Raw genomic sequence first — 18,085 nt, forward strand, 5'->3', positions numbered from 1 at the left:
CCGATTGTGTGTGTGTGTTTTTAAAGGAAATAAAGGCAAACTAACTCAGTTCATGTGCTGAGTGTTCTCTTCTGGCGAGGATCTTTCCCCTCTCTCTTAACCCAACAAACAACAGTTTTGTGATGCCTTAAAGGCACTCTGGTTGTGGCATATACCGTAATGAATCTTCCTTAAGGTGCCACAAAACTCTGTTTTCAGTAAGTGCTGTGGAATACTAATCCTCTGAAAAGCTTTTAATGCAGTTTACAGAAAGCCCAACAAAAACACACATCCACACACTAACCAATCGCTCACACCCCCAAAAAAGAAAAGAAAAAAATCACACACTTTAGATGTCCCTCTGTCCTGGAACCCAGCCAGGAGCCTTTCAAACTGTTTGACACACACACAAAAATGACTCATTCTGGGCTGAAAGGGGATCTCATGAGTGCCGGTTGTGAAAAGTCCCACCGAATGCCTTGCTCGCTCCCTCCTTCCTCATCCTCACCCTTGTGGCCTGGATATGAGGTAACAGCGGAGGATCCCTTCCACCCCAAAGGGGGACGTTGGGTGGGTGAGCTCATGAGGACGGTTGGGCAAGAAGCTGGAGGCTGAAGCTGGCTCATTTCCTCCCTGGCTGCTCGCCTCTTTTCCTGGTGACCCAGGAGCTCGGATTAGCCAGGGTCTGCCGCCTCTGCCTCTCTGCTTGCCAAGACCTGCCCCTCTATCAAAGTGAGGGATCTGCGTAGCTGGACAGGTTCTGTGGAATGGTTAACCTGAGGCAATCTCACCCTGAGCCAATCATCGCAAGCGGCAGAGCGGGGCAGCCGAGAGTCTACAGCACCTGGGCACCTGCCCCAAAGCCTGTCTTGGAGAAGCAGCCAGCCAGCAGCAGGCACACCTGCCAGTCTCCAGAAGACAACCTTGCCAACCCAGCCATGACAGCCTCCGTCGTCGCCGTCGTCCTCCTGCTCTGTCTCCCAGGGATGGCAATGCCAGGACCCGGCCCGGAGGATGCCAGCCTGGACCCGGCCCTGCTGGAGCTGCGGACTCTCCTGGCGTCGGGCGAGGAAGGCGCTCTGCCCCAGGGCACCCTGGAGTCCCTGTTAAATATTGCGGTGGGTCGTGTGCAGTGCCCGGCAGTGCCGTGTGAAAAGGTAAAGAGGATGGCGGCAGGTGTGCAGTCTTCTCCCGCTCGCCTGGGTCAAACTCCAGCCGGGGTTCAAAGGTCCGAAGGATGAGGCAGGCGCCCTGGATGGGATGCCGCCGGCCTCGCTCGCTTTGGGTGCAGAATGGGAGGAGGGGTGGGAAAAGGAGGCATCCAGGGAGAAATCCCGTTCCTATTAGCCACCTGGAAAACCCCTTTCTCTCTCCTGCTGTCTGGGAAACCACAGGAGCTTTAACTGGTCTTTGCGGGGTGCTGGGTTCAATCTTACGGTTGTGATTGATTGATTGATTGATTGATTGCATTGCATTGATATCCCACCTTTTATCCAGGGCTCCCTTCCCCTTCTCAACAGCCCTGTGAGGTAGCCAGGGCCAGATTTACGTTTGATGAGGCTCTAAGCTACTGAAGGTAATGGGGCCCTTTCTATGTCCACCTGTCCTTTGTCAACAACAAGCTGTTGCTGTTTTTTGTGTTGAATATATGTTATATGGTAACTGATGGACCTAATAGGTATCGTAAAGCCATTTGCACATAACAAATAGGAGCCTACACAACACAAAACACTGTTGTTGTATGTAAGTTTTATTTTTTTTATCGTATATTTGGAAATGTACATCCAGTTTTTTTTCTTTAATTTTTTGGGGTGGCCCCGAGAGAGTGGGGCCCTAAGCTATAGCTTGTTTAGCTTATACGTAAAACTGGAGGTAGGTTAGGCTGAGAGAGGCAGCGACTGGCCTCCAAGGCCACCGTAATGAGCTCCCTGGCTCAGTGGCGATTCGAACCCCAGTCTCTCCCACATTTTAACCCCCTGCACAGCACTGGGACACTTCACAGTTGCAAGTTTCTCCAGTTGTCTTTCCCTTCTGCCTCTGAAATGTGTTGGGGGGGGGTGCATTTTGCCAGGAATGGCGAGACATGTAAAATGCCCGTGCGTGGACATTTAAGGCAGCGCAGCAACACCTAGCATGTTATTTCACCTGCTGGCAAGACTCACTTTGAACCACTTAATAACAGGTTGCAGGACAATGGAGGTTTTTCCCCCCAGCTGTATCATGGATCTAGAGAGCCAAAGAAAACTTTCAGCTTTAAAACCAGTGGAAAGCAGGCTGATGTGAACAGACACGGCTGCCAGCAGATCCACACCATATATTAAAGCGCACAACACTTGCCCTCCCCCTAGTTTTCTGCTACAGTTCCCAAAACCCCAGTTCTCAGGGTACTTGAGGGGAAGCCATTCCCTTGAAATGTGTGTTGGGTGCACTTGGGGGGGGGGAATGATGTGAATCTGCCCAGAGCACGTAGGGGATGAGGGCTGGCGATGATCCTTGGTGTGGCAGGAAGGGCATAGAATCCTAGAGTTGGATGGGGCCCACCAGAGGCCATCTAGTCCAACCCCCTGCAATGAGGTCGTTTGACGCGGGGCCCATTCTTGCCTGCAAACTGTTGGCAGGTGTGGAGTTGCCCTCCTACATCCCTAAGGAAGGAGAAAGAATCCCTTCAACTCTTTGCTGTGGGCTTCGTGCAATGCAAAGCCATAGAACATGTCTTAAAAAGAGGGTAAAGGTGTAGTTTTCTTCATCGCCTGCTTTCATAAGGTTATGTGTAAAGTGAGGGTGGGGGCATGAATCCACGGAGCTCTCTAATAAGAGCATAATCGCAGGGTGGTACTCAGTCCAGATGAATTGGGGCCAGAATCTGATTTTGGAGGAAGCTGGTCTAACAGAACAGCTGATAGCCCAAGCACAGGCGTGCTCTTAAATGAATGATAGGGGTTTTTTTTCCAAAAAAGAAGAAGTAAGACATTGCAAACAGTATCAGCTGAAGGAGCAGCAGGTGCTCCTGAACTCAGAGCAAGAGATCGTAGAATTTTAGACTTAGAAGGGACCATGAGGGTCATCTAGTCCAACCCCCTGCAATGCAGGAAAATGATGGGGCAGATGAGGAAATTTCAGCAAAGGATGCAAAGCCCAGCTGCCCGTGCCCAGACGCCTCGGCAGCTGGTCAACTGAAGGACGTGTCTCACATTCCTGGAATGTGTTTGCTAGGCAATATTTGTAAGAATTCTCAATGGTCCTCCAGCCTCGCCTGGAATCCAGTCAGTTATTAACAGACTTGCAGACCATAGGCTGGCCCCATTCCTCCCAGTAGATTAGGAAACTGGTTCCCTGCTAGAGTTTCAGGCAGGGGACTCTTCCAGCCCTGTTGGAAGATGCCATCAGGGGTTGAACCCTCAGGCCTCCTGCCCCTTAGTCATAACCCTTCCTGGGTGAATCAAAAAACAAGGTATTTTAAAAAAACCAGATGTTTTGTTATCCGTGCTCACCCATTTTGCACAGTGTCTCTGGGGAAAGCACCAAGCAAAGAACGAAATGTGGAAAAGTTAAGAGCTCGCCGGGGCAACAGGAACTGTCTCCTGGCTGGACCAAAGAATCTAAGTCATCATCACGGAATTGCAGAGTTGCAGAGCTGGAAGGGACCTCTGGAGATCATCTAGTCCAACCCCGCTGCGATGCAGGAATTGCAGTTAAAGAATCCATGACAGATGGCCATCCAGCTTCTGCCGGAAAACCTCCAAGGAAGGATACAGCTCACTGCCTTAATCAAACACCTTCTTTTATACTAAAATGCATTGGGTAACGATTGCAGTCGTAATCTCTTGGTTAACAGGATCTCGGCTGCAGCTACGGTTGCCAAAGTTTTCGCTTCCACTGCTTCTGTGGGCTTCAAGAGTTTCACGTCAGGCTGAAGTGCTGCAGAGCATTTTCTGCACTGCATTTCCCCGCAGAGTTCTAACATCACCTGCTACATTTCTGCCTGTACTGCAGCTATTAGCTCAAGGAACAAGAGCCCTGTCAGAATAACGGTTGGCAACCTCCGCTGGGGCAAGTGGGTGGGGCAACCTCCGCCGCAAAGCTAATGGCCATGAGTTTGAAGAAGGGGAAGAGGCTACATCACAGATTGAAGCAAAGTGGGGGCCCCTTCCCTAAGGGCTGTGGGCAGCAAAGAGTTAATCGCCAATATGCAGGTGGCCTACAGAAGTTGGAGATTTCACAGGGTCAGAGGACTGTGCAGGTCCTTTTATCAGGACAGATAAAAGAAAGGCCTTCTTGATGTGGCACGGAGTTAAACTGTGGAACTCCTTGCCACAGTGATGGCCACCAACTTGAATGGCTTTAAAAGAAGACTGGAGGAGGAGAGGGCTATTGAGGACTACTAGCCAGAATGGCTGTGCTCTACTTGCACAGCTGGTGGCAGCAATGCTTACAAATGCCTGTTGCTGGAAACTGCAGGAACAGAGAGGGCTCTTGGGTTCGAATCCTGACTCTGGGTTTCCCACAGACACCTGGTTGGCCACTGTAAGTGTGATGGCCTGGGACTCGGGCTCAGACTCGAAGCCAGAGGAGTCTTAGTCCGCACTGGACCCTTTGCCTCAGGCGGCAGCTGAACCAAGTCTGGGGCCTGATCCTGAAAAGCCCCAGTCTGCACAGGTTCCCCTGCAACAAACACCAGCTGGGCCGAGTCAGGGGTCTGAGCCTGCCCTGGCTCCAGTTGCGGGGATGACCTCATTGCCTCCAGCTGGGCCATCACTTACAGCTGCTCCACTACCGGTTGGGTCAGGGGAGGCCGAGGCGGCCTCTGGGTCTAGTAACCCACTGACGTCTCCCGAGCTGCAGAGACTGAGGTCTGAGAGGAGGAGAGACCTGAGTACTCGCAGGAGGAGTGCTCGCCTACGGGCGAGACAGGGAAGTGAGTCGCTGGGGGATCAGGACTGGCCCCGACAAAGATAAAAGGCTGTCGGACGCCGCCCCAGGTTGCGGGAGCAACATTGCTGTTTGCTAGAACCTGCCTGTGATCCTGCGCCTGACCTTGCCTGGTTTCCTGCCTTGGCCCTGTCGGACTGACTCCTCGCAGAACCCTTGGATTCGGGACCAGACCTGGACCGTGTTACTCTGGCTACCCGCAGGCCCAGCACAATGGATGAGCTTTCATCTGATCCAGCAGTCAGGCTCTCCCGAGCTCCTTCCGTCTTTGAAGCTTTCACCCTGTGATGTGGTCAGTGCAAAGGACTTCTGTTTCTTTTTCTGCTGGAGCCACATTGCTGCATCATGTTCAACCTGCAAAAAAGGCTTGGCGGTTGTGTTTCACCGCAGCCAGCCGAGTGGAGAAGTTGAGCTTCACCTTTTTTGGGCATGAACCAGCCTGCCCCCTGCCCAACCTGGCACCTTCCAGACGTTTAGCGCTACAACTCTCATCACCGACAGCCAGAACATGATGGAAGCAATAGTCCAAAACATCTGAGAGGCTGTTTAGCTTCTTAGAGATTCTTGCAGAGGAACTGTCCCTGGGAAGAGTTTGGATTTGATATCCCGCTTTATCACTACCCTACGGAGTCTCAAAGCGGCTAACAATCTCCTTTCCCTTCCTCCCCCACAACAAACACTCTGAGGTGAGTGGGACTGAGAGACTTCAAAGAAGTGTGACTAGCCCAAGGTCACCCAGCAGCTGCATGTGGAGGAGCGGGGAAGCAAACCCGGTTCCCCAGATTATGAATCTACTGCTCTTAACCACTACATCACACTAAAGGTAAAAGGACCCCTGACCATTAGGTCCAGTTGTGGCCAACTCTGGGGTTGCGGCGCTCATCTTGCTTTATTGGCCGAGGGAGCCGGCGTCCAGCTTCCGGGTCATGTGGCCAGCATGACTAAGCCGCTTCTGGTGAAACAGAGCAGCGCACGGAAACGCCGTTTACCTTCCCGCCAGAGCGGTACCTATTTATCTACTTGCACTGGCGTGCTCTTGAACTGCTAGGTTGGCAGGAGCAGGGACCAAGTAACGGGAGCTCACCCTGTCGTGGGGATTCGAACCACTGACCTTCTGATCAGCAAGTCCTAGGCTCTGTGGTTTAACCCACAGCGCCACCTGCGTCCCTCTGCGAAGGTTAAGCCTAGAGAAAAGTAGGGACTAGGAAAGCATGGATTTCCTTCAGGTTCTCTTCCCATATATCTCTGGAACTTACGGTAAATTAGACTTTGGGCCCAGCTACTATCCTCGTCAAGCATGTCTCTGATCATGCACAAAGTTCATTCCCTTGAATGGCCACAGATTGTTCCTATCCATGAGTTGAAGTAAACGGCATTAGCCCATCGAAAGTGACAGCTTCCAAGCAGAAAGGAGACCCGAGACTGTTTCTTCTTAAGAAACCAACCACCATTGCATTGCTTGACCCCAGAATGGCCAAGTCCGAACCCCCAGGATCCAGATTTTCACAGAGCCAGCCTTTGAAAACAGGGAAGCGGAGATAATAGAATCATAGAATTGTAGAGTTGGGACCCTGCGGGGTCATCTAGCCCAACCCGCTGCAATGCAGGGATCTCAGCTAAAGCATCCACAATAGATGGCCATCCAACCTTCAATGAAGGTGGGTCCACAACCTTCTGGTGGACTCCATAGCATTCTACTATTGAACAGCTCTTACCGTCAGAAGGCTCTTCCTAATGTTTTGTTGCAATCTCATTTTTTTGCCATTTGAATCTGTTGGTTCGGATCCTGCTCTCAAAGAGAACAAGCTTGCTCCATCTCTCATGTGGCAGACCTTCAGATATTTAACGATGGCTATTGTATCCCCTCTGTCAGGATTTTTTTTGGGGGGGGGCAGAACCAATGTGATTGGGCAGTTAAGTATTCCTATTGTTTTACTTTGATCTTATGGCTTGCACATAACTTCTGTTTGTATTCTGCCCTCAATGACCAGCTCTGTCTTCTTCCCACTTCTGTTCCCACCCCAAGCCTCCATTCATCAGAAATTCTTTACCTGTTACAAGCAAATGCAAAAACCCTTGTAGGGCCCTCAGGTAAACCCCAGAGGCTGAGGAGTGAAAATGCCTTTATTATGATGATTAGTTTAGGAACAGGATCAAGGAGGAGGAGGCGGCAACTGTTTAGGGTGGTGCCCATTTTTTAAATGCATTTATTTTGCATCTCCTGGCATCAAAAGCATTCAAATGCCCTGGCCCTTCCTTTCCCGTTTGATCTGTTCCTTTGCAAAAGAAGGATGAAAGGCCCTCAGCTCTTTGGGTTGTCTTAGTTACCCTCCAGGGGGCTCAGCTGGAGCCAGAGCCCAGCAACCTTCAAATCAAACCACAAATACAGAGGGGAGTCCCTAAGGCAGTTGGATGGTGCTTGAAAGCCTCCTCCCGCCAACTCTTGCACCCAAGCTGGTCTCAAATGTCTTGTTCCGCTTTCCTTTGGGTCAGCAAGGCTGGGGAGGGGCGTGTCTTGTCATCTGGGCAGCCCAGGACTTCCAGACACACTAAAGTAAGGTAAAGGTACCCCTGCCCGTTCGGGCCAGTCTTACCAGACTCTAGGGTTGTGCGCTCATCTCACTCTATAGGCCGGGAGCCAGCGCTGTCCGCAGACACTTCTGGGTCACGTGGCCAGCGTGACAAGCTGCATCTGGCGAGCCAGCGCAGCACACGGAACGCTGTTTACCTTCCCGCTGGTAAGCGGTCCCTATTTATCTACTTGCACCTAGAGGGGCTTTCGAACTGCTAGGTTGGCAGGCGCTGGGACTGAACGACGGGAGCGCACCCTGACGCGGGGATTCGAACCGCCGACCATGCGATCGGCAAGTCCTAGGCGCTGAGGCTTTAACCCACAGCGCCACCCGCGTCCCTCCAGACACACTGCCCAGGCTTAAATGCCAGGGAGGTCACACCCCCGGAGACACACTCCGTTGTCTCTCGAGACAGACAGGTGCCAGCAACAACCCCACCTTTGGGCACAAGACAAGTACTATTCTTGGAGGACAGGGGGCGGGCTGGTGTGGAGGACTCCCTGGTCCTGAATGGGGTAACTGTGCCCCGAAGGACCAGGTGCGCAGCATGGGAGTCATTCTGGACTCATTCTGGTCTTGTCAGGATTCAACCTCAGTCCGTTAACCGCCATCCATCCTCCAACCGCCTCCAGACATTCACACAGGACCTTCACCGCCTTCACTGGTTCTGATTTGAAAGAGAGGTAGAGCTGGGTATCATCCGCATACTGATGAGCACCCAGCCCAAACCCCCTGATGATCTCTCCCAGCGGCTGCATGTAGATGTTGAAAAGCATGGGGGAGAGGACAGAACCCTGAGGCAACCCACAAGTGAGGGCCCAGGGGTCTGAACACTCATCCCCCACCACCACTTTCTGAACATGGCCCAGGAGGAAGGAGCGGAACCACTGTATGACAGTGCCCCCAGCTCCCAGCCCCTCAAGACGGTCCAGAAAGGATGTTATGGTCGATGGTAGTAGTCATAGATAGCTCTTCTCTCCCGTGAATTTGTCTACCCCTCTTTTTAACCCCTCCTGAGTTGTCAACCATCGCTGCCTCCTGTGGCAGAGAGTTCCACAGTTCAACCACACTGTGCACAGAGGTATTTTCTCCCCCTGCTGCCTCGTATTTCACAGTGCAGAGGAGACATGCCGGCACCCAGACGTAAGTTGAACTTGTGCCAGGTTGCGAGAGACACAGAGAGAATGACTCTTTGTACTCTCTGCCAGCGTCACGCTCGGGAGTACACAGGCGAGAATGTCAGGCTCCAGGTGTGATCAAGCACACCTTCCCCTGGGGTGCCACCCACTTTGGCACAAATTGAGGCACGCTTGCCTTAGGGAGGAAGGCATTCCATTCCTGGAACGATAGAGCTATAGCAGTTTCGGCCGGCGCAGTGATACTGCGGGGGGGGGGGGGGGACTGCACAGGTCGGATTTATTTGGAACATGGCTACATTCCACCTCTTTCAAGAAGAAATTCTTGATGGGTAATAATCAAAAGCAACAAGAACCCCTTAGGGCAGGCATCCCCAACCTTCAACCCAGGAGTCAGGAGTGCTCTGATGGTGTTTCCTGCTTGGCAGGGGGTTGGACTCGATGGCCCTTGTGGTCTCTTCCAACTCTATGATTCTATGATTCTAACCCTCCAGATGTTTTGGACTACAATTCCCATTCTTCACGGCCTAGGACCCTCGTACCTACGGGACCGCCTCTCCCGGTCTGCCCCACGGAGGACCTTAAGGTCCATAAATAGCAACACCCTACAGGTCCCGGGCCCTAAGGAAGTCAGATTAGCCTCAGCCAGAGCCAGGGCCTTTTCAACGCTGGCCCCGGCCTGGTGGAAAGCTCTGTCTCATGAGACCAGGGCCCTGCAAGATCTGATCTCTTTCCGCAGGGCCTGTAAGACAGAGTTGTTCCACCTGGCTTTTGGCCTGGAATCAACTTGATCCCCTTCCACTCTTTCCTTTTTCCTTTCTCCTTCTGTGATGGAACTCCTATCTGGGGACTTCCCTGGCTTTTTTCTGGCCCATGTAGGACCACTCTGGATAGTTAGCCTTGGTGAAGACTTGACGTTTTCATCCCCAGAAAGTTTTGATTTGAGTTTCTACTGAAATGAGGCTGCATCTTAATATTGTACTTTAATCTTGTTTTTAAGTTGTATTTTGATCAAATGTTTTTATACCTGGTGTTAGCCACCCTGAGCCCGGTCTTGGCTGGGAAGGGCGGGGTATAAATAAAATTTATTATTATTTATTATTAGAGCAGAAGAAAGAAGCTTGCTCCATCTTCCATGGGACAGCCCTTAAGATATTTGAAGATGGTTCTCATATATCCTCTTGGCTGGGGAGGGCGGAGTATAAATAAAATTTATTATTATTATTATTATTATTATTATTATTATTATCCCTGACCACTGGTCCTGTTAGCTAGGGATCATGGGTGTTGTAGGCCAAAACATCTGGAGGGCCGGAGGTTGGGGATGCCTGCTGTAGGGCAATCTTAGGATTGCCATTTGACCAGGTCTGGCCTGCTCCTACGCCATTCACGGCCAGCTGACCTGTAGAAATTAGCAGGGCAACCTCTTTGCTGTGTCAAGAGTGACAGAATTCCTGCATTCCTGCACCCACTTGACTGATTCAAGCAGGAAAAAATGGCTGATTGCCACATAGGGCCCCTTCCGCGTTTGCAAGAACCTGGTCTTTTCATGAACCTGTACACTGTGGAACTCCCTGCCTATTGATATTGAAAAGGCGCCTTCGCTGTGTTCCTTTCGGAGCCTGCTAAAAACATCCTGCTGAGCCTCTTCTTCTGAAAATACAGTGGTACCTCGGGTTACATATGCTTCAGGTTACAGACTCCGCTAACCCAGAAATAGTGATTCAGGTTAAGAACTTTGCTTCAGGATGAGAACAGAAATCGGGCTCCGGTGGCGCGGCGGCAGCAGGAGGCCCCATTAGCTAAAGTGGTGCTTCAGGTTAAGAACAGTTTCAGGTTAAGAACGGACCTCCGGAACGAATTTAGTACTTAACCCGAGGTACCACTGTATCCCGTAAGGCCGTGGAGGTTTGGTGTTGTGTATTCAGTGGTCTGTGTTTGCCTGAGCTTGAGTCGACCAGGGATAAGCAAACTTTTTCAGCAGAGGGCCGTGCACTGTCTCTCAGACCTTGTGGTGGGCCGGACTATATTTGGGGGAAAAATAATAAATGAACAAATTCCTATGCCCCACAAATAACCCAGAAATGCATTTTAAATAAAAGCACACATTCTACTCGTGTAAAAACACCAGGCAGGCCCCACAAATAACCCAGAGATGCATTTAAATGTTTTAATGTTGTATTTTAATCTTGTTTTTTAAGCTGTATCTCTATCAATTGTTTTTATATTTGGTGTTAGCCACCCTGAGCCCGGTCTTGGCTGGGGAGGGCGGGGTATAAATAATTTTTAGTAGTAGTAGTGGTATTTCAAATAAAAAGACACATTCTACTCATGTAAAAATACTCTGATTCCTGGACCGTTCACAGGCCGGATTTAGAAGGCGATTGGGCCGGATCCGGCCCCCGGGCCTTAGTTTGCCTACCCATGGTCTGGACTAAGGATTCTGAGTTCCTGTGTTCTGATACGATATGTCCAATCGCAGAACATTTCAGGATTTGGGCCTCTGCCATTGGCCCTTGAACTCTGAGTCGTGATTCGCAGCTTGGAAGTTTAGACAGCCAATCACATTGGGAGTGGGAGTGGCCCAGGCTTTCAGGAATGTATATAAGCAGTTGCTTTGCCCCTGTTCCCCAGTTATGTCGTTCAACAAAGGTTCTTGCAGTTCTCGCTGTGCCTTGCCTGGTGGGACCCACCTATACTTCGCTGGCATTTGGGATCAGTGTTTTCTGGGTCTGGATTTTTCTTGTCCTGAATTAAAAAGAGGCAAGGGAAAAGCCAGTGCAATTCTGGGCTGCATCAATAGGAGTATAGCATCTAGATCAAGGGAAGTAATAGTGCCACTGTATTCTGCTCTGGTCAGACCTCACCTGGAGTACTGTGTCCAGTTCTGGGCACCACAGTTCAAGAAGGACACTGACAAACTGGAACGTGTCCAGAGGAGGGCAACCAAAATGGTCAAAGGCCTGGAAACGATGCCTTATGAGGAACGGCTAAGGGAGCTGGGCATGTTTAGCCTGGAGAAGAGGAGGTTAAGGGGTGATATGATAGCCATGTTCAAATATATAAAAGGATGTCACATAGAGGAGGGAGAAAGGTTGTTTTCTGCTGCTCCAGAGAAGCGGACACAGAGCAATGGATCCAAACTACAAGAAAGAAGATTCCACCTAAACATTAGGAAGAACTTCCTGACAGTAAGAGCTGTTCGACAGTGGAATTTGCTGCCAAGGAGTGTGGTGGAGTCTCCTTCTTTGGAGGTCTTTAAGCAGAGGCTTGACAACCATATGTCAGGAGTGCTCTGATGGTGTTTCCTGCTTGGCAGGGGGTTGGACTTGATGGCCCTTGTGGTCTATTCCAACTCTATGATTCTATGATTCTAAGAGGGTGCCTCTGCCTCTAATAATAATAATCATAATAATATGATTAGACCTACGTTGACCTACATTGGCTCCCAGTATATTTCCGAGCACAATTCAAAGTGTTGGTGCTGACCTTTAAAGCCCTAAACGGCCTCGGTCCAGTATATCTGAAGGAGCGTCTCCACCCCCATCGTTCTGCTCGGACACTGAGGTCCAGCCCCGAGGGCCTTCTGGCGGTTCCCTCATTGCGAGAAGCAAAGCTACAGAGAACCAGGCAGAGGGCCTTCTCGGTGGTGGCGTCCACCCTGTGGAACGCTCTCCCACCAGATGTCAAAAGAGATAAACAACTACCTGACATTCAGAAGTCATCTTAAGGCAGCCCTGGTCAGGGAAGTTTTTAATGTATGACATATTAGTGTATTTTTGGTCTTTGTGGAAGCCGCCCAGAGTGGCTGGGGAAACCCAGCCAGATGGGCAGGGTACAAATAATAAATTATTATAATATTATTATTATTATTTGTACCCCACCCATCTGGCTGGGTTTCATGTCATCTGGCCCCAACCAGACCTGTTAGAATAGTTTCAAACAACTGGCAACTTCCTTTTTTTTTATAATATTTTTTTATTGGAGTTTTTACATAAATAAGAGAACAACAACAACAAAAAATACAAAAATACAAAAGTATAAAGCGACAAAAAAACAACCCACAATACTAAAAAGAAAAAAGGGAGAAAAAAGACAAATAAAAACAATTCCAACTTCATAATATTCCTTGCATTTACTTATTTCCCTGACTTCCCCACGCCTCCCCTCACTGTATTCCAAATCTTATATTTGATCTGCAAATCCCTTCCCTCTATCTTAAACCAGTCTTTATCTTATTCTTGAAATCTTAATACTGATGTCTCTTAATCTCCTTGATGTCTTTATATATTAAACCTTTTAATCTTTACAGCTTTTAACCCAGCTTTTAACAACTGGCAACTTCCTAAACTACCTTTCCAGGCTTTGCAAACAGCTCAGCAAAACTTTATCAGCACCAGGGCAAGAACCAAGGACTCCATGGTTTGTCTCAGCCCTTGCTATCCAGACCCATCTAGCTGCAGGCTCAGCGGCCTAGTCAGAGCTGGGTTCAAATGCCACAAGAGTCATTCACCTCTTATCTGGTGCTGATAACACCCGAGAAGTTCACTTTTATTAATCTTCTGTCCCCAGCATCTCAGAGGCCCTGATCCAGCTGATAGCTGCAGGAAACAGAACGCTAGCTGCAATGGATCTTTGGCCTGATCCAGCCTTCCCCTCCAGAAGTTTCAGAGGAGCCACAAAGCTTCGAGGCCGCTTTAGTTTCAAAAAGTCCTTTTATTTTCATGTCAGCCTGTGCAAGCTTCGGAGCTACACAGCACTCGGCGTCAGATGTCGTTTATTTATTATTAAATGTGTCCGCCCATCAACAGAATCATTTGGGCAGCTTGCAAAGGAAAAACGAACAAACACCATAGGGTTTATTTGTAAAAAACACAATAACGAAAACCAAATCTCCAAATGAATCCGAACTTCAGTGTCTAAAATCCCTGGTAGAGGACAAGGCTCCTGAGATCGTGTTAAGGGTAGCCAAATTCTGTGTGATTGCCATAAAACTTAGGGAACAAGCTGTGCTATCATAATAATTAAGGTTTTAAATGATAATTTTAGGTTATATGTTAGAGACTAAGTTTTAATTTATATATTTTTAACTGTTGCTATGTCTGTATTATCCCTGTTACACCTAATTGCAAATTCAAATGTATCCCTATCGTGTTTTATGATTTCCTTGATATTGTATGTGGGCTGGAACTGGTCTGGGACCGAAATAATAAAAATTCAAATAATGGAAACCATAAAAATCTGTGCAAAAATAACAAATTGTCCCCCTCCTCTCTCTCTCTCTCTCTCTCTCTCTCTCTCTCTCTCTTTCCCCCTTGCAGTGTCTCTCTGCTTCGGATATTTTTACACTCACAAAGAGAAAAACTTCCAGGGATGCCAACCTCACATCCTCGGAGCTGTTGCCTTTCTCCACTAGCCTGGTCTACTACCTCTCTGACCCCACAGCAGCTTGCCAGGCCATGGCGGACGGAGACTGGGTGGCCAAGGTCCGCACTTTGCAGAGCGAATTCTTAGAGGGGAATCCTCCCGCTGGGCCTGATCGAGAGAAGGTGGCCGAGCTGATGGGGGCCGTTCAGAGAAACATCCAGGAGAATGAAAGAAGTGAGGTAACAACAACAACAACAACAACAACAACAACAACAACAACAAAATTTATTTCTACCCCGTTCTTCCCGGTTCAAAATCCGGGCTCAGGGTGGCTAACAACAAATCTAAAACAATTATAAAAGCAGCATAAACTACAGTATAAAAACATGAATAACAACAGCATTCAAAAATTAAAAATAGATTAGATAATCCCCAGGGCTAGCTGGCTGAATTGGTCCTATTTGGGCCAGCGAGGAGGCCAGGGGAGAATTAGCTGTGGGGTCTCAGAGCGGGTGATCTTCAAAAAAGGGGAGGGAAGGGAAATAAAAGATCAGGCTAAGTTCAAATTGAAAGCCAGGTGGAATATCTCTGTCTTACAGTCCCTGCGGAAGGAGGTTAAATCCTGCAGGGCCCTGGTCTCCTGGGACAGAGCATTCCACCAGGTCGGAGCCATCACTGAAATGGCCCTGGCCCTGGTGGAGGATAGTCTGACTTCCTTAGGGCCCAGGAACTCTAAACTATGGTTATTCATGGACCTTAAGGTCCTCTGCGGGGCAGATCAGGAGAGGCAGTCCCATAAATACGAGGGCCCTAAGAGAGGTAACACCTGGGAAAGGATCTGCTGGCAGGATCTACTCCTATCCCAATTAAGAACATAAGGAGGAGCCTGCTGTGTTAGGCCAACAACAGCCCGTCCAGCCCAGCCTTCTGTTCTCACAGTGGCCAACCAGATCACCCAATGGGAAACCAGCAAGCAGAATTCGAACACTAGAGCAACTCTCCCCTCCAGGGACTGGGATTCAGAAGCATTGCTGCCTCTCAACTGTGGAGGCGTCGCAGAGCCATGCTGGCTAGGAGCCATCGATAGCCCTCCTCCTCCATGAATTTGTCTGACCCTCTTTCAAAGCCATCTAGATTGGTGGACATCCCTGCCTGCTGTGGCAGGGAGTTCCACAGGTTAACTGGGTGCAGTGAGACAAAGGCCTTCCTTTCGTCTGCCCTGAATCTGACAATATTCCATTTCACGGGATGTCCATGAGTTCTAGGGTTGTGATACAGAGCAAAACATTTCTCTATACACTAAGATTTTAATAGGTTTATAATTAACGTGTAGCTTAATGTGCAGTCCAGTTTTCCCCACGTTGGTGAGTTTCAGGTGTTTTGGATTACAACTCTCACCTGGCCAGGTCAAACTCCATGTTTTTGAGAGATGCTGTCAAGACGAATTTCCTGATAAATGGTGGTGCCCGTTAAAGGAAAACCGTAATTAAAATGGTAGCATTCCCCTTGCCCTGCCATTGCCTCCTTGCCTCCTGTGCTCGTGAGAGCCGCACGGTGGCATGGAAATTAGACAGCGAAAGCTTTTCCTGTCTTTTCCTGATGGGGTAAAGTTCTACCTATTGGATATCTGTCTGTCACACTATAATTAAGGAGGGAAGAGCTGGCAACTCTAATCTTCTCTACTGTTAATCATCTGGCCTTTGATGGCAAGGAAGAGGAGGAAGACCGAACTTGATAAAGTTCTAGGTGGGAGCAGTTAAAGGCTAGTTAAATACGACAAGGCCAACTTTCTAGTCCTCATTGCTAAGACAGAAAAGCCTCAAGACACACAGGCTTTTCTTATTGCTCCCATCGCTAAATTCCCACACTTCCAATCCCTTTTCACGTCCTTCTCTCCTCCACTGCCACCCTCTGTTATTCCTCTGTCTCGCCATTAAATTAAGTACATCGCTAGACATTCTGCAGCCATGGCTGTCAGGGTGGCTTACAAAATAAAGCACAAATACGTAGCTGTGATTCCTGCTTTGCAGCGGGTTGGACTAGATGCCCCCTGGGGGTCCCTTGTAGCTCTAAAATTCTAGGATCCTGTGAAATAAATTGCTCGGCTGAGCAGCCTCAGAGACTCAGCCTGTCGCCTGACCTGCTCTCCTCTCCTTCCCAGCCCTGCGCAGGAGTGGACCAGATCCTGGAGAGCAGTGCACGGATCTCCAAGCAAGTAGCCTCGGAGCCAGCTGGGCAGGTGCTGGCAGCCGTTGCCTACCATGCCCTGGCGGGGGGCTGCTTCCGTGCCCTCCCCCCTGAGCACTACTTTGTGGAGTACATCTTTGGGCTCTACGGCAACAAGACCCACAACCTCACCTTGGCAGGTAATTGCATCCCACTGTTTTTTTTTGTTTGTTTTTTGAATTTGATAGTGTTTATTATACAAACCATTAGAAGTAAATTTAGGTAAAGGTAAAGGGACCCCTGACCATTAGGTCCAGTCGTGGCCGATTCTGGGGTTGCGGCGCTCATCTCGCTTTACTGGCCGAGGGAGCCGGCGTACAGCTTCTGGGTCATGTGGCCAGCAGGACTAAGCCGCTTCTGGCGAACCAGAGCAGTGCACGGAAATGGCATTTACCTTTCCGCCGGAGTGGTACCTATTTATCTACTTGCACTTTGATGTGCTTTTGAACTGCTAGGTTGGCAGGAGCAGGGACTGAGTAACGGGAGCTCACCCCGTCATTGCGGGGATTCGAACCGCCGACCTTCTGATCAGCAAGTCCTAGGCTCTGTGGTGCATGAAGTGCAAGCTCTGTCTTGCAGGCCCTGCGGAAAGATGTCAAGTCCCGCAGGGCCCTGGTCTCTTGTGACAGAGGGTTCCACCAGATTGGGGCCACGACCGAAAAAGCCCTGGCTCTGATTGAGGCCAGCCTAACCTCTCTGTGGTCCTGGACCTCCAAGATGCTTTTATTTGAAGACCATAAGGTCCTCCGTGGGACATACCAGGAGAGGCGGTCCCGTAGGTACGAGGGTCCTAGGCCGTATAGGGCTTTAAAGGTCAAAAGGTTGAACCTGATCCTGTACTCCACCGGGAGCCAGTGCAATTGGTATAGCACCGGGGGAATGTGATCCCGCAGAGAGGACCTCATAAGGAGTCTCGCTGCAGCATTCTGCACCCGCTGGAGTTTCTGGGTCAGTCTCAAGGGCAGCCCCACGTAGAGCGAGTTACAATCCATCTTTGGAAATACACCGGGGTGTGGCGTAGCTACAAAATGCAACAGACAAATGTCAAAAGCTCAGCTGGGGACTCTGTGAGAGTGCTATTGAGACATTAACAGTGCAGTCTCTCTAATCCATGTCCACCGAGAAATAAGCCCTGTTGAATTTAATGGGCCTTATTCCCAGGTAAGTGGGGGTTAGGATGGCAGCTGAAGGCTGTGAACCTGAAAGTCCTTGGCTGCTGGTGCTGCTGCTGCCACCAGCTCCGTAAGTCTTTGATAGAGAGTGTGCAAAGAGCTCAAGGAGTTGGGTTGGTGGTAAATGCACGTGGCAGAGATCCTGAGGGCATCTGGTGAGATCAGGGCCTCTTCTGTGTTTGCAACAGGCTTGACCAGGCTGATGGAGCAGCTCAAAGTGGGTCCTGAGGCGTCCCACGCAGGACACGACCACGGGGAACCTGGGCACGAGCACCCTCACGACGACCACGCGCTTGGCAGCCACCACGACCACGCGCACGAGGGCGCCGCACACGATCACCCTCATGATCATGGTGACCACGAGGGTCACGAGGACCATCACCTTCATGATCATGGTGACCACGAGGACCATCACCATGGCAATGACACTGACCACCACCATGGCGATGAAATGGACCACCCTGGAAACCGAACGGAGAAGAACGTGGCCCGGCGAAGGCGGAGTCTGCCTGGAACGGGAGAGCAGGATGCAAATGTCTGGGATACGGTGAGGAGAGGAGCGTTTTCCGTCCCATCACAAACATCTAAAGAGAGAGACCGCTTGGTGGTTCAAGGGTAGGCGCGCCAGCTTGGCCCTGCAACCATGGGTGCCCAGAGTCGTGGGTGCCATGCAGCGTGCATGGCCCTGGCAACAAAATGTATG

General features: G+C 50.0%; 1 protein-coding gene across 2 annotated transcripts in view; it reads left to right on the forward strand.

Moving 5' to 3' along the window:
* SLC39A4 (solute carrier family 39 member 4) overlaps positions 1 to 18,085 on the forward strand; it is a 55,422-nt gene that overhangs the window by 15,986 nt on the left and 21,351 nt on the right. The window contains exons 1-4 of one of the 2 annotated variants that reach the window (XM_083449019.1): positions 232 to 1,136; positions 13,939 to 14,223; positions 16,146 to 16,350; positions 17,571 to 17,929. In XM_083449019.1, coding sequence (XP_083305145.1) covers positions 747 to 1,136; positions 13,939 to 14,223; positions 16,146 to 16,350; positions 17,571 to 17,929 — 1,239 coding nt within the window. In that variant the 5' untranslated portion in view covers positions 232 to 746. Of the gene's footprint in view, positions 1 to 231; positions 1,137 to 13,938; positions 14,224 to 16,145; positions 16,351 to 17,570; positions 17,930 to 18,085 lie in introns of those variants that run through there. The other variant, XM_083449020.1, reaches the window with a different exon arrangement.

The sequence above is a fragment of the Podarcis tiliguerta genome (assembly GCF_965153285.1).
Source record: "Podarcis tiliguerta genome assembly, chromosome: 7".
NCBI classification, from domain to species: Eukaryota; Metazoa; Chordata; class Lepidosauria; order Squamata; family Lacertidae; genus Podarcis; species Podarcis tiliguerta.